We start from the raw sequence: 16,075 nt of genomic DNA, 5'->3' as shown, positions 1-16,075 counted from the left end.
GAAGACTCCCAGCTCCCCTAGAGATGTGGTAAAACAGAATCTTAGAGACCAAAAATAATGTCTTATTCACCATCCCCTGAATAGTGAGTGGCTTGTTGTATTTCATCACAGTTACTTAAACATGGAAGAATGCAGGATACTCATTAATCTAGCATGGGTTGAGGTACTCACTTTGCCCTTTGACAAATGCTAATTTGACTGCCTATTTACATAGAAAACATCTAAATGGGCTATTTCTAAACAATGATAATTTATTCATTTTTTATATTTAAAATATCTGAGGTGAAGTGATCACATAGGTCATCTGGTTTTCAGTGATGTTCCCAGCAAGCAGATAACCATCAATTTGTATGGGGGAATCTCCTGCATCATCGTTGTTATAGTGGTCATCATCATTGTCATAGTTGTCATCATCATTGTCCTAGTTGTCAGCAACAGCAGCAGCAAAATGTTTATTGAGAACCTTCTATGAGCCAGGAGTTTACTCATCATATCTCATTTCTCTATCTCTCTTCAGTATGGTTACAACTGGGTTTAGGTGTCTCTTTTCATCTGTGGCACTAACACTGAGCACTGTCAGCATTTTGACTGACAAGACCAGATGGAAGCAGGGCTACTCACCTCCATTGTTTAGGTACGGTAATTCTCTGTAGACAGCCTAGGACTACTCTGCTCATTTAGGCATCCTCCACGTAATTATGAAATTTGATACTCAGGCCATTGTTGGTTTTCCTCAGGAAGTTTGAAATGTCATAGAGCAGTGTTTCCCAAAGTGTGGTATGTGTTTCCAGGGGTACCGGAAGAGTTTGGTGGGGGTACGCGTTGCACCGGAGTTTGGTGGGGATATGCACTGCACCATGCTTAGCTGCGCCTAATTCTACGTTCTCATGAGTACGAGGGGTACTCAGTGTTATGAAAATTATAGAAGGGGTACACATATGTCAAAAGTTTGGGAAACACTGTATAGAGAAAGAGGGCTTAAGGTGAAATACCTAAAGCATGCCTATTGAAATGCTCCTCTAATTCTAAACTGATCTCTTCATCATTGCTCTTACCAGAGTTCAGGTCATTAAACAGATAGAGATCCAGTGCATAGTTTCCATGTATATTTTATATATATACATATTCATATACACATACATATTCTGGTGATGTCATCTCACTATGGTTTCTTGAAATATGGTGTGTAGTATGTGCTGCAGACACAGATGAAGTTTATATTCTACATTTTCCTTATTTTCTAATCAAGCACCTCTGAAAAAGAAAAAAAAATGTTAATATAGTTTTAGCGTCTTTTTTTAACATTAGTTATTTTTGGTACTATATTACAATACAACTCTCCTAGTATCTTCATAAAAATGTGACCCTACATTTCCACCATCATCTTTGGAACTGCGCATTCCATACAGTGAAATGCACTGAAATTTTTCATCTTGTCTAATAATGTTGACATACCTAAGAGGTGCCAGTTTACTTTTGCATATGTCTTACTAGTAGAATTAATTTTGCTTTAGTTTCCCTATTATCTCTGAACAAAATTATGTTATTTGTATCATTGGCTCACAAAGGCATTATGTACTTATTTTGTTGAAAATTTCTTCCCAGCAATATTGATTGTTTACATTCAACAGAACATTTTAAAACTGCACTTTCTTTCTCAAATGTATCATTATGTATAAATGAGAATCCCTATTATTTGTGACTTTTATACAATCTTAAATTTAGTTTTACTCCTAAAATGACAGTGTATAATATTTTGATAGATTGGTTTTTACATGTCCTATTTCTTTAATTGAGATACAACTGACATACAGCACTTGTTTTAGGTGTATAACATAATGTCAGTTACTTTCAATAACAGTTTTGATTAAGGAATGCCATTATGGCTCCTAGTTCAAAAACTGAAGGCATCTTGTGACTCTGTTGAACTAGACAAGCTATTTCTTTTTATCACCTCCCAACTTTCATATGTATAGAATGTCTGAATGACTCTCTCAATACAGTTTTTAAAGTTAATGTGATATTTAAACTCTGAGAGAGCTATTAGCCATGATGACAATTGACTTTTATTGGTTGTCTTTCACCCTGCCTGAATATCTTCTGCTCTTCCAACTTTACTAATACGTTAGACTCTTTTGAACTCGGTTAACTTCTTGGTAAGTTTGCCCTGAAAAAAAAAAAAAGAAAAGAAAAAAAAAACTACCAGTTTCCAGAGACCAATTTATAATGGTGAAGCCAGCATTGGCATTTGGTTCAGTCCATTTCCCAGCATTAAGTAGATAATACAGGTTTGCATGTGCATCTACTTTTATTTAACCTTTAAAAAAAAATGTTTAATACAGTCATGCTTGATGATGCGGCACAATACCTAAAGGCTGGCATTAAGATATGTTTCTGATCCTCTGAACAGCTTTTCTGACTCAGTAGGCTGTGAACGTTCACAATAGCCCTAAAGGTAATCCTCCATGAGATATTGTTGATTGATGCCTGCACTTGGATTATTCGTAGGAAAAAAAAAAAAAGGAAAAAAAAAACTTGCAGCTTGCTCCCTAATAGTCCACCCAGTGGAATAGCACGGAATCAGAATAACCTGGTAGACACCAGAGTTGATACATCAACCCCATTAAAAATCGATATGAAAGACCTTCATTAGTAGCACTGATATAATCATATTGGAATCCTTTGCTGAAGCAATGTCAAATTATATAAATGGAATAAGATGTAAAAGAGCACATAAGATATCTACAAGTTAAAAGTATATTCAGTAAGGGCATAATATCCATCTGTTTAAATTCACATTACAAAAAGGATCGGTTTATAGAACCTGAGTTATGAATTCAGAACAAAACTAGATTATTTGATTTCAATGAATTATAGAACTAATATGTTGGAGAATGAGATAATGGTAGATTTAAAAAAAAAATAGTGTTTGCCAGCACCAATTGTTGAATAATGATGATACTGTATCAACATCAAAAACTATTGTGGCCTTCAATTGGGTCTAAGGGCTCAGAATTAAAATATGTCTTTGTAGATAATAAAACAAGGATATCAACCTTGTTTAAATGTATTTAAAATTTTTAAGTTACAATGCAAAAGTGTTGAACATAAATAACAATACACTGAAATGTATAATCTTTAAATTAAACTTTTATCTGAGAAAACTATAAATCAGAAGCAATTGTGCAATGAGATCCTATGTACTCTTTGCCCAGTTTTCCCTCATGGAAACATCTTGCAAAACTATAGCATAGCATCAGTATTAGGATACTGACATTGATGCAGTCGTGTGCAGACAGTTCCATCACCACAAGAATCCCTCAGGTTGCCTTTTTACAGCCAACTTGACTTCCCTCTAATCAACCACCTTTCTTAGTCCCTGATCATAAATCTGTCCCTCATTTCAATAATTTTTTTCATGTCAAAAATATTCTAAAAATATAATCATACAGTATATAAACTTTTGGTAGTCCCTCCTTGGGTTTCAAGATTCCTAGCCAACCTACCTTCTTTCTGCCTTCCAGATTATTCCTACATTTGTTATATACACTGAGTGGCCAGATTATTATGATCTCTGAACGCATAATAATCTGTCCACTAAGTATATATCCTATATAATAAAAGGCTAATATGCAAATTGTCCCCTTGACCAGGAGTTCAACCAGCAGGCAGGCAGGCCAACCACCCATGTCCCCTCCCCCTGGCCAGGCCAACCAGACCCTACCAATGCACGAATTCATGCACCTTTCAGAGATCATAATAATCTGACCACTCAGTGTATATAACGCCCAAGGGTTTTAGTTGTATTTAGTGAGGGAGTTACAGAAAAGTACATTGATTCCAACTTCCTGGAAACAGAAGTCCAAATGATAGAACTTTAGACACTAAGGTTGATATACTTCCAATTACTTTAATTGAATCTTTTAAAATACTTACCAATAGACTTTAATGACTTCTTATCTATTAGCTTCTAAGTGAATTTCTGGGACATACCATCATAATTTGGTTTGTAGATTTTTTTTTAAAGTATTTCAACCTGATTTAGTTATAGAGAGAAAATATATCCTTTCAGCCAGTAATGATATCAAGATAATATGTAATTACCTATCAGGTGAATTAGAAGTGTACAAATCATATTAGATGTATCAAGGTGAACAGATTAATAAAAAAGAAATAGATTTAGGCTTAGCTCAGCTTTGAATGCCAAATGTTAAAACAACTGGAATACTTTGAGTTTTTCAAAGTGAATAATTGTATATTTGCCTAGCACAGTGTCTTTCATTATAATTCTAGCCACCTTTTAAAAAGGAACAAATAAATAATTGTATTTTAACTCCAGGTTCACAGATTTACTACGGCAACATAAACCACTGTTTGCTTTGGGCACCATCAGTACTCTTCACAGCACCCAAACTTCTAGGCACTAGGCCATTTGTTCCTCCCTGAATAATAATTACCACCTTCCCAGAGCTTTTCTGAGATCTGCTTGGAAGATGTCTTCTCCTTTCCTCTCTCAAAGTCCTTCCATCTCTTGAGGTTTATCTCCAAAGTGCCAACCTACACCTTACCCTGATAATTAATTGCCAGCTCTTGGGGGAGACAGCAATTGAATTCAGTCTTAAGGATGAGTTAGAATTGTTCAAAGGTGCAATGCTGGACAGGCAGGGGAAAGAGAAGGCGTAGGGCATTCACATGCTTTGTTGGTAGAATGGGTTAATGAGTTAAAGAACAGAGGAGGAAAACCACCTGATGTATGTCAGCAAACCACCAAACGGCTTACTACAGGCATCAGTTTTGAGACTAGGAGTGGTGAAAAATGAGGCTAGAAGGGGAGTTAAGTATAACATTAGGAAGCATTTGTATTCCATGAAAAAATCACACTTTTTTAGTAATCACTTAGTAGACATTTAATTTTTTTGTTTGTTTGTCACTTAGTAGACATTCAATTTCCTTCCTTCCTTCTGACACTTACCTCAATTTACTTCAAATTACAATTAACCTGAGTATCTTTGCAACACGATTGCAAATTCCTTTAGGATGGGATTGTATCCAAAACAGTGGCTCTAACCGGGGGAAATTTTGCCCTTTAAGGGATATATGGCATTTCTGCTGACATTTTTTATTGTCCCAAATGTCATCTGTCTTGATGGTAGGATATTACCAAACATTCTATAACGCACAAGAGACCTCACAAAATATTGCTTAACCCAAAATATCAATGTTGCTGAGGTTGGAAATCCTGGCTTAGTTCATCCTTGCAGCCCAGGTAGCAAACTAGCAGAGTTGCACATTTTAGGAGACAGAGTTGTCAGAAATGATTTGAAACCCCTCTTCTGTGGGTGAGTTTTATAAATCACCATGCTGGAGTAAAAATTAATTGGAAATTTATATGGTGTAGGAAAATTAGAAGATAACAGAGGTTTATGAATCTTGATTAGTTTGGAAAAAACAAATTTTCATTTGTATTTAGAGGAGACCAATTTAAAAGCTAAAGTTCTCTTAATCAGCAAGCTTTTGTAATGAAATGCAGCAGGATTTACTTTTCTATCAAAGCAGCTCCCTTGATAGTTAAAGAATGCAACCAAATACAATTAAAAGATCACTGGTAAGCAGAATACAGTGCCTTCCCTGAATTCTGGGAGAGTAGTGCAGTTAATAATCTAGGAGCTTAATGGAAATTTAAACTTTTTTGGCCCTGAATCTATCAATGTTGCTTACCTACATTTTTATATCCAAAAGTGATGAAATAGTAAGAATCAAAAGAAAATTTGTGATTTTTGCAAGAAGAAAAAGTTTTATAAATAATTCAAGTAACAAGTATTAAAAACTGAAAAGAGATAAATTATTAATAAATCTGTAGCAATTAGCCATGGATGGTAAGGACTTCATGTGGAGGAAGGGGAGGAGCTATAGACATGACTGGGGCATTTAATCAAACTGTTGCCTCTTTACCTAGCTACAATCATATCCAAGTACCAATGACAGAGTATCATGGGGCCAGGCCACACAATGATGAGAGCATTTTTATGAGTCCTGGTGGATAAAAGATTAAGAAGTGTTAGTATGCCAAAACCGGTTTGGCTCAGTGGATACAGCATCAGCCTGCTGACTGAGGGGTCCCAGGTTCAATTCCTTTCAAGGGCACATACTTTGGTTATGGGCACATCCCCAGTAGGAGATGTGCAGGAGGCAGCTGATTGATGTTTCTCTCTCATCGATGTATCTGGCTCTCTATCTTTCTCCCTTCCTCTCTGTAAAAAAAAAAGAAGAAAAAGAAGAAAAAGAAGAAGAAGAAGAAGAAGAAGAAGAAGAAGAAGAAGAAGAAGAAGAAGAAGAAGTGTTAGTATGTTAGTATAATCTATTTTTCCAGTACCTGTGAAAATGCTTAAATTGCCATGTGATTTTGTTTGGTCAAATCAAAATTTTCGATAAAATCAAATGGGAGACACTGGTTTTTAATAATGCCCTGTACTTGAAAAATCAGTCCCATAAAAGCAATGATCCTGATTATCCTATTACATAAGAAAATAGTTCTTACTATCACTCTTTTATTGCCAATAGCAACATATAATTCAATGAAAAAATGCTGATTGATGATTTTTTTTTTTTTTAAGAAAACTATCTCTGCTAATACAACATCAGTGGTATCCTTATTTAGCTGTTTATTCCGTGCACTGCACTGGTTTAAATACTGCATTTGGGGGTCGCAATGGCGGGGAGAGGAGTACACATTCCCTCTCATCCAGGATCTGCAAACAAAAGCCCTTGAAGAATATATTTCCCAGTCTTCTCTCCCACCCATTCCTCCCGGAGCAGGTCACTGCTTCTGCCCGTTCTCTTTGGAAGAGAGTTTGATACTATCGCATCGTACTTTCTCCTTCAAACCCAAATTAGAGATTTTCTAAAGTTTCCTTTAACTGGATCCCCTTTGTCTCCAAATAGTTCTGTGCTCATTACATAACCATCAGCGTCCCGTCCGTCTTAAAATCCTCCGCTCACATCTTCCAGAAGGAACGCTGCCAGCTAATACGAGATCTTCAGTAGACTTATCACGCAGGACGGCCTGTTCCTCGGCTTCGGATGGGAGGCTGCAGCCTTACCTAGGGTCCGCTCCCTTCCCCGCACCAAATGCTGTCCTGGGGGGTCAGGGCTCAACGCTTCTCTGAAATGCCACGTGAATAATCTTCATCACCGTTCTGAAGACATACCTTTAAAGATTATTAAACTGGATCATTTTGAGTAATCATTTTTTCCACTTAGCAGTTAGGATATTAGTTTGCCTCCTTCCAGCAGTACTCATAAGTTGACAAAATAAATAGACGGAGATGAGGAAATTCAATCTAAGGGAGAGATATCACAGGACTTTGCCATGCTCCTGGGCAGGGACCCATTTCAGTCAGTGAAGACTTGCCTGCCCATGGGGACCTTTGTGTGGTGTGCTTCAGAAAGGACCACGTGATGTGTGAGTCCTCGCATTAGTGCATTAGGATACTCCTTACCCATGGGTGTCCATCTCATCCTAATTATACTTGGTCTGCCCAGTTCCTGGTCGAGGTCTAAATCAGAGGTCTTTTTACTGATAGAGTCTTCATGCAAATCATGGACTCTCCTTACTATTTTTCCCTGAAAACATTTTTATGCTAGTCAGTGACTCATGCAAGTCAATTAGAAGTTGACCGGCACACATGCAAATGTTATTGCATTAATGAGTGGCCATAATTTTTTTTTTCCTTTTCCTGCATCTACAATAACTTGTTTTAGATTGCCTGGCAATTAGCAAGTCTTACCCATAATTGCAGGTCAGAGGAAAATATTTCTTTATCAGGCAGATAGATGTCACTGGCATCAGGAATCCATGCTGGAGTTAGGATCCTGTCGGATGGACCATCTTGGGACACTAGGCCTAGTCATAAACTGCCTGCCTTTGTTTATTTTTTTTAATATATTTTATTGATTTTTTACAGAGAGGAAGAGAGAGGGATAGAGAGTTAGAAACATCAACCAACTGCCTCTTGCACACCCCCCACTGGGGATGTGCCGAAACCAAGGTATATGCCCTTGCCCGGAATCGAACCTGGGACCCTTCAGTCCGCAGGCCGATGCTCTATCCACTGAGCCAAACTGGTTTTGGTAAACTGCCTGCCTTTAAAAGCCACTCCCCCCAGCGTGCTCCAGTCCTGCTGCCTTTGCCTCCTGTCTAAAGCACCTCTGTTTTGTTTCAGCTGGCAGGGTTCATCTACGCCTGTTATGTTGTGAAATGTATAACTGAAGAGGAGGACAGCTGTAAGTACTAAAGCTCTATTCTGTTTCTTTCAAGTTCAAAGCCTCTCCCTTACTGCCTCCTGCCTAGCCTTACTCGTTCTCAGACAATATCCCCCAACACGTCATTAGAACAGGCGATAAGCCTTTTGTATCCACAGGGCTAAAGTGTTTTCATAAAAGTATAGAGGATATCAAAACAATTGGGGAAGGGTTCCTTTTGAAAACATATTTCTTTTTTATTGGAAAGCACTGTTATTTCTTATAACAATTCAGAAAGGAGATAGGAAGGGAAAAACTGGAGATGGAAGTGGTTTCTAAAATTGGTTAACTTGACTGTTCTGTTTTTATAACCCTTTTATCACAATCAACAATAGTTCCTAAAACTCTCACAAGAATTAACTTCGGATTAATTCAAGAAGTTTGTCTTTAGGAAAGGAAATGTTTATATTTCTTTTTTGTTCCTACTCTTGGATGCAAGTGGCTAGAACTCTATGTCTGAGTCTCAGCATGGAGTCCTATTGCTTGGTCCAGAGTTGAGATGGCGGTGCCCTCCTGTAAGCCTCAAGTGGCTCCACTGTCCTCTGCTCTTTCAAAAACAGCAGATGCAAGGTTTCACTCCACCCTTGCCACCTAAGGATCTGAAAGAGGGGGATTGGAAAGACTTTGAGTCTCTCAGAGTGCTATTCTGGACACTTGCCATGCACCTATATTTACTCAGGAAAAATCAAAATTGGGAATCATTCTTTTCGGTATCCAAAAATATTCATAATGATGGTGTTTTGAGACAGAGGGAAAAAAGTGGAGAATTCACTGATCTGTTACAGGATGATTTGAGGAACACACAGTACATAGTTTATATTATTTTATGTATGAAAGGAAATGAATGCCCTTTTGCTAAAAAAGCATTTATAAAACGTTTTTCAGTGTGTCAACTGCTCTGTGAGGCTTTGGAGATTTTACTAGTAAGATTGGTAGCACACAATCTTTTACCTCTAGGAATTTACCATCTGGTAGGAAGGAGCAATTGTGGACAAATAAGTATAAAACCCTCCAAAGTCCTAGTGGGGGGAAATAGGAAAGAGACCAGGATACTCATTATAGAGAAGGATACTCTTACACTCTTGAGCTTGATCTTGAAGATGAGTAGATGAAAGGATGAATAGCGTAGCCAATGTGGGAGTAAGGTGATTCCAGGTAAAAGGTGAGAAAGCACCAAGGCATCTCATAGCTGGTCATGTTGGGAGCACAGAAGCCAGGTTAATATGACTGGGTTGTGTCTTGTGCTAGAGATGGACATCCAGAGTAGATTAGGAAAGAGAGCATGGATGAGACAGTAGAAAAATGGTGTGACAGAGTGAGGAATTTGGACTTTATTTTGTATAGCGTGATGGCAAATCAATTGGCAGGTGACTTATAAAAAAAGAATAATACAGTCACATTTGTACTTTAGGAAAATCATAGCGGTGTCAGTGTGAAGGAAAAACCAGAAGCAGTGGGACAGATTAGAAAAAGGGACACTAGTTAGACTTCATGACAATGACTGAGATACAAGATCATGAGGTCTGGACCATGTTGTAGAGGGACAGCATAAATATGACAGGAGTCATGCTAAATTTAAGTGATTAGTGGGCTGTGTGGTACTGTGTAAGGGACAATGTAGACACTGATAGGTTCCTGGGTTTCTAGTGTAAGAGAATGGGTACATGGAAATGTCACTTGAGGAAAATAGAATGGGAATGTGAAAATGTGTTCCATTTGAACAGTTTGAGATGAAGATGCCTAATGAATATGCAAGAGAAGGCATCTATAAGTACTTGTCTTGCACACAAAAGATGTATTCCAAGTTATTAATGGATTTTTAAATACATGGACCCCACAAACTATGGAAGTGCATTCAGATATTGCTATGCAGTGTTTTTGTGCCAAATCTTTAATGAAAAGAAAGTCTACAGGTTAAATTTCATATGAGAGTTGAGTTCCTTAGGCTATAATGATTGGTTTCATTTCACAATGACACCAGTGCATTTTTTACTTCAGGAAATACTGACATGCCAAGTTGCCTAGACAGATAATCAGTATCTCTCTAGAATAGTATCTCCCAGAGGGGACCCTAGAAATGCTGGTTCATAAGATATACTGCTAAAAAATAGATCCCAAAGCCAAATAAGTTTGACACTGGAAACTTAGAATGTACATTTACATACTCACATCTTTGTGACCGCTGTAATAAAGTAGTATATTCAATTTTTCTTAATCCACAATTGAGCCATATTACATTGGATGACATATAGTGAGGCCAAACACAGATCACAGAGAGAAGCCACAAATAGGTTTGCAGTTTTATTACACTCACTAGAGGACTGGCACATGAAAATTCATGCATTGGAGGGGAGAGGAGTCCCTCAGCCTGACCTGCCCCCTCTCATAGAATGGGAGCCCTCAGGGGTGGGAGGAGACATGGCAATCAAGGGAAGGTGATGCCCCCATCACACCTCTGCTGCTGCCACTGCTGGCAGCACAAGCCTCAGTTGGCCCTTGTTACCTGAACCTCAGGCAGCCCTGGGCAGTTGGGCAGCCGTCATCAGAGGCTTGCCTATGCTTGGGGCCGGCCCTGAGAGGCTGAGGGGCTGAGGGGACTAGGAGACTCTGGAAGTAAAAGCCTTAGAGGGGGTTGAGGTGACTGGGCGCCACCATCTGGTGGCTGTGTGCACCATCATCTTTGAGGGCAGGGCAGTCAATTAGCATATTCCCTCCTTATTGGCTGTGGGGTCTGCCATCTTTGTGATGGTATGAGGGTTAATTAGCATATTCCCTCTTTATTAGATAGAATAGTGTCCTAGGGAGGACACTTCATGCCACATAGGGCCACACAGAAAGTGCCAGGGTAGATCACAAGGCAGAAAGAGAGAGCAAACTGGGCAAGTGCCTTTACTGTTTTGTTTTGTTTTTCTTTTTTCCATCTAAAGAAATGGGCAGGTCAGGCTAAGCAAGTTTAGTACTAGCTAGCTAACTTTAAAAGTAAGTCCTTGTGAAGTGCATTTTCACTTGACTATTAGAGAATATAGTTTGGGGCTACCTAAAGTCTCCAGGTATTTTAGGTGAGCTAGGGCTTACTTGAGATCAGCCAGTGATCATTTCGTAGATGTTAAAACATCAATTTACAAAAATTAAAAGTATAATAATGTCCCAAACAAATGAACACAGAATGCTTTTTCATAAGAAGTCTTAATATTCCAGAGAATTAGAATTCCAGAAAACACGTTTTGCGGAATTCGCCGTAGATCTAGTTTTGGCCAAAACCAAATATGTTTTTGAAAGACCAGGTTTATCTTTCAAGCATCTAATCAACTATTTCCCCAGATACTCTAAAGTCGTGCTTATGTCTTTCTATGTATTTTGACCAAAATACTTTATCTTCCTTTATTACCCCAACTTCTCATAGGCAAGTTTTATAATTTTAGTCTTTTTTGCTCAGTGGACAAGATATAAATTACTTTTCCCATTTTTATATCCAAGCTGAATTGCCTTAGAATTTCACGGGACTAAACAGCCTGCTGGAGATGCTCCTCTGGGCTAGTTTTCTGTCCAGACAGCTATAAGTATTGAGTACAGTGCTTTCATTTAATATTTTCATCTGTTGTCATAGTCTTGGTCATTTCTATGTTCATCTCTAGACACTGCCTAGAACACATGACTTCCAATGCTTAAGAGTAAAGGTTTGAAATTTCTGTCTAATTTTTGGTAATTATGTCACAGAGGAAATTATTTTGATCCTTTAAAAGCCTCCTGGCTTATTGAAACTCTAGCACACACATACACAGGCATGCACGTGTGTGAACTCACAGAAAGTAGGCCCAGATGAATGGGACAGGTTTAATGTCTGAGTCATCAAGGAAGGGCAGGGTCTCTGTGTCTGCTCTTGCCTGCTGTGGATTTGTAAGAAAGCATCCAGATAGGAATGCCATGCAGGAGGAGGTGCTACCTGCCTGCCTAGTCGGTTAAGTTTCCACTCCGCTGAGCCCCGTTATGAACAGAGAGCAGTTTGGGTTCTGTGACTGTGCTGAGTGAGATAACAGCCCAAGTATGGCACCTGGAAGATGACAGTGTTCTTGGTGCAATATGGCCAGCCATGGGCTCAGTTTTGACACCTCAGACCTCAGCAGCAAGTGTGGTGAGGGACCTCAGAGACAGAGACCTCTGGGGGTAATGCAGAGGGTTCAGACTCGAACTTTAGATGCATGAAACAGCAACCAACCCTCATTGAACTAGAAGGAGTGAGACTGTAGGCACATCAAATGCTGAGAATTATGTTTTCCTTATTTCTCCTTTTAAAGGGTATCTCATTTGCTTTTCTAGAGCCCAGTTTGATGAATATTTATATGGACATTTGAATGCAAAGTTATTGATTTTTTCCTATGAAAAAGCCTGGACCTTGAAGCGTACATCTCTTAGCCTTTCATTAGCTAAGCCAGAGCCAGAGCCACAGCCTGCGAGGCAGCTGGCTGTGCGGACTCACAGAACGCCACTGCCATCTGCTGTGCTTCCCGGTTGATAGCAGCCATCCTGGGAGCAGAGATGACAAACAGGAAGATGGGACACTCCAGCCCCCAGATATCCATCACCTGGGGCTGCAGTGGTAAAATACAAGAGCTGGGTGGCTCAGCCAACAGAAATTCATTTTCGCACAGTTCACAAGGCTGCAAGTCCAAGATCGGGTGTTGGCAGATTTGGTTTCTTCTTCTAAAGCCTCTTTCCTTGGCTTCCAGAAGACTAACTTCTTGTTTTGTCCTCACGTGGGCTTTCTTCTCTGTGTGGACATCACCTTGGTTGTCTCTTTTTCTTCTTATAAGATCACCAGACGCATTGAATGAGGGCCCCATACTTATAGCATCATCAACCTTAATTACCTCTTTAAAGACCTCATCAACAAATACAATAACATGGGAGGTAAGGTCTTCAATATATAAATTGGGGAGGAGAAAAGACACAATTCAGTTCATAACACACACACACACACAACACACACACACACACACACACACACACACACACATCATGTGGCTCCCAGATATTTGAAAATACTTATGTGGCACAAAGTTGGGCTACCTTGGCTTACTAGCCCTTTTACTTCCTGTGGGTCAGAGGATCCAGGTTACAGTGCCACCATCTGCCCCAGTTCCATGCTCATTGTCTCCAAGCAGGAGCATTGGGCCAGCACCTCCTGCATGGGTCAGGGTGATCCGCCTTCTAATTAGAAGCTCCTCACCAGGAAACGGAGCTGGGACCCTGCTCCAGAGGGTGCTCCTTGACACATGAACCCTATTTGAGTGGGACAACTATCCCAGCCTATCCTATAATAAAAGGCTAATAGGCAAATTGTCCCCTCAACTGGGAGTTCCACTGAGAGTTTGACCAAGGGGTGGGGTCGGCTGATCAACCTCCCAGGTCTCCTTTCCCTGGCAGACCTGGCCTGATCTGCCCAATCAAGGCAGACCCCACCTGTGCACGAATTCGTGCACTGGGCCTCTAGTTGTTTTATATTTGTTCATGAAAAGGCAGCCGTGTGTTTTAGGGGAAAACGTTTTCTCCAGGAAAGCAGACACCCCTTGCTGGGCCATCTTTGTGTCTGGCTCTGCACCTCACGATCTGGTGCCAGCCATGCTGAGTTTCTCTTATGATCTCTGGTCTTTTTGACCTGTTCTCTTTCACAGTAGTCTGTGGAAGAAATAAGATGTTCTGAGATTCCTGGTCTGATGTGCCTTTTGTTATATACTATGCAGCTCTTCTCTCTCATTTAACCCTCAGTTCTGCCCCACAGTAAGATGCCTACTTCAGTGATAGGACTAAGAACATATGTCTCTGCTTCGTTAGCATCATTAGATAAACATCACTGATCTATAATAGAAAAAAAATCATTTAATTTCTCGATTTTTATTATGTTTTCTTATAAACCTTTTGCTTCATAATTAAGCTAAAACTAAACAGTCCTCTTTTTTAAAAAGGAGTCTATTTTTCTAAGTAGACACTATCTTTTCGAAAAGAGAACTGATGTGTTATTTAATATTCAAATAATCTGGAAAAGGTTATGGCATGTCATTTTAAAAATATATTCTAGGGGACTTATTTTTTGAAAAGTATTGAAAAATGAATTCTAGATGTAGATGCACACACTCAGGAAACAACCAAACCAAACACAAGTCCATAAAAACCTGTCCTGAATTCTTTAAACCCACTGGCCTTGGGATAAAAGTCCCAATCGATTTATAGAATCTTTCACTTGAAAAGCAAACCACGGGAAATTATTCACTTCTCTGAGGCTAATAATTTTCTGCTATTTTTGTTTGATCTTTTTCTTTTAAAGCCTGCTGGCCTGTGCATCTGTGTATTGAACTCCATTCAGTATGTTTTGATCATTTTTCCTGTTTGTCAAGATCATTGAGTTTGGATGCAATTCTTTGAGCACAATTATACACTCTCCCACCTGTGAGGGAGGTTGGGGGAAAGCAGGGAGGGCTACTCCCCTATTTAAAAATAGTTGTTTCTTCCTGATTATAAAGGATTGCATTTTGGCTGCAGAATGTATAGAAAACACAAATATAAAAAATGGAATGAACCCCACAATTCTAAATTGGTTCTCAGCATTTTGGCATATTATATGTCTAATGGTCTTCCTTCTTTCCTCTCTTCTTTCCTTTCTTCCTTCCTTCCTGTCTATCATCTGTCTATCTACCTGGTTGTTAAGGCCACATCATATATCTGTTTGGTAGCCTGTGCTTGCTTTCCTGTTATTTATATATCATTCTATATATATATAAAGGGGCAGGCAATTAGCAGTTTAAAAAAAAAAAAGTGCCAACTTCTTGGGTGTCAGGTTGACAATAGACATTTTCTAAGAAAATGTGTCTATTTTACTTTTCAAGTGTTGTACTCAAGCAACCAAATGAAAGCCTCGAATATTATTGTTTCATCATCTCTTTAGAACATCGTTTTGGAATTCTGAAAGTGACTTGGTGAAATAATATTGCCCATATCTGCCAGCCTCCCTCCCAAACTTTCCCCATCTCTGAACAGAATCACATATTATCTGACACTGGAGCCCCGAACTTTTAATGCTGCTGATCTCTAACCACGCTCTTCTGAACGTAGTGGGACAGGGTAGAAGGTGCCATCTTGCTTCTTCTCCAACTCCCCAAAACACAGGAGCTCTGCGTTCCTTTAATTTCATGACTTTTTATCCTACTTAAGATTTCTTTTGGACTAAAAATACGGCAGGGCTTTAAATGGTGGAAAACTATGGCCTATGGCTCTATTTCAACATTTTAACTTTATAGCTCTATGAGGATTAATTGATGTGTCCAGGCTCACTGAGCCTTGTTGTGAACTTTTGACACCGATACAGCACATATTGACTCCTTCTGAGTAAGAGCGTGTTAGGGATGCCACTGAGGACCACACCTGTGTTGACCACGGCTATCCTCCCAGCATCTAACATATCCCCTACCTAGAGCAAGACTCAGTAAGTATCTGAGAAATGAATGAGTGAATCATTCAGCTCTGCACAAACATTTCCTGGACTATATGGAAACTGCCAAGGAAATGTGACATTTCCTTAGATCCCAGTTTATTCCAATTAAATGAATAACCAATTAGCATAAAGCTCCTTTCGACATTTTCTAAGAGAATAAAAGGAAAAACAAAAACACGCTGTCATATGTAAAAGACTAAAAAAATGACCAACCCCTGAAACAAATGCCCACGTATACATATGCCTCCTGTCAATCACATGCAAGTTTCTGTCAGTGACAACAGCATT

At 39.2% G+C, this 16,075-nt stretch overlaps 1 protein-coding gene across 5 annotated transcripts in view; it reads left to right on the top strand.

The window, feature by feature from the left end:
• The window catches only part of NKAIN2 (sodium/potassium transporting ATPase interacting 2), a gene marked incomplete at its 3' end in the record, with an annotated part of 734,130 nt that overhangs the window by 702,521 nt on the left and 15,534 nt on the right, over positions 1 to 16,075 (top strand). For all 5 annotated transcript variants that reach the window (XM_084889671.1, XM_084889670.1, XM_084889673.1 and 2 more), the window contains one exon: positions 8,223 to 8,283. In XM_084889671.1, the coding sequence (XP_084745797.1) occupies positions 8,223 to 8,283 (61 nt within the window). The remainder of the gene's footprint in view (positions 1 to 8,222; positions 8,284 to 16,075) is intronic.

This window comes from Pipistrellus hanaki (assembly GCF_964339955.1).
Source record: "Pipistrellus hanaki genome assembly, chromosome: 7".
In the NCBI taxonomy this organism is placed as follows: domain Eukaryota; kingdom Metazoa; phylum Chordata; class Mammalia; order Chiroptera; family Vespertilionidae; genus Pipistrellus; species Pipistrellus hanaki.
The sequence above is the reverse complement of the archived record's forward strand: the minus strand, read 5'-3'. Positions and strand labels throughout refer to the sequence as shown.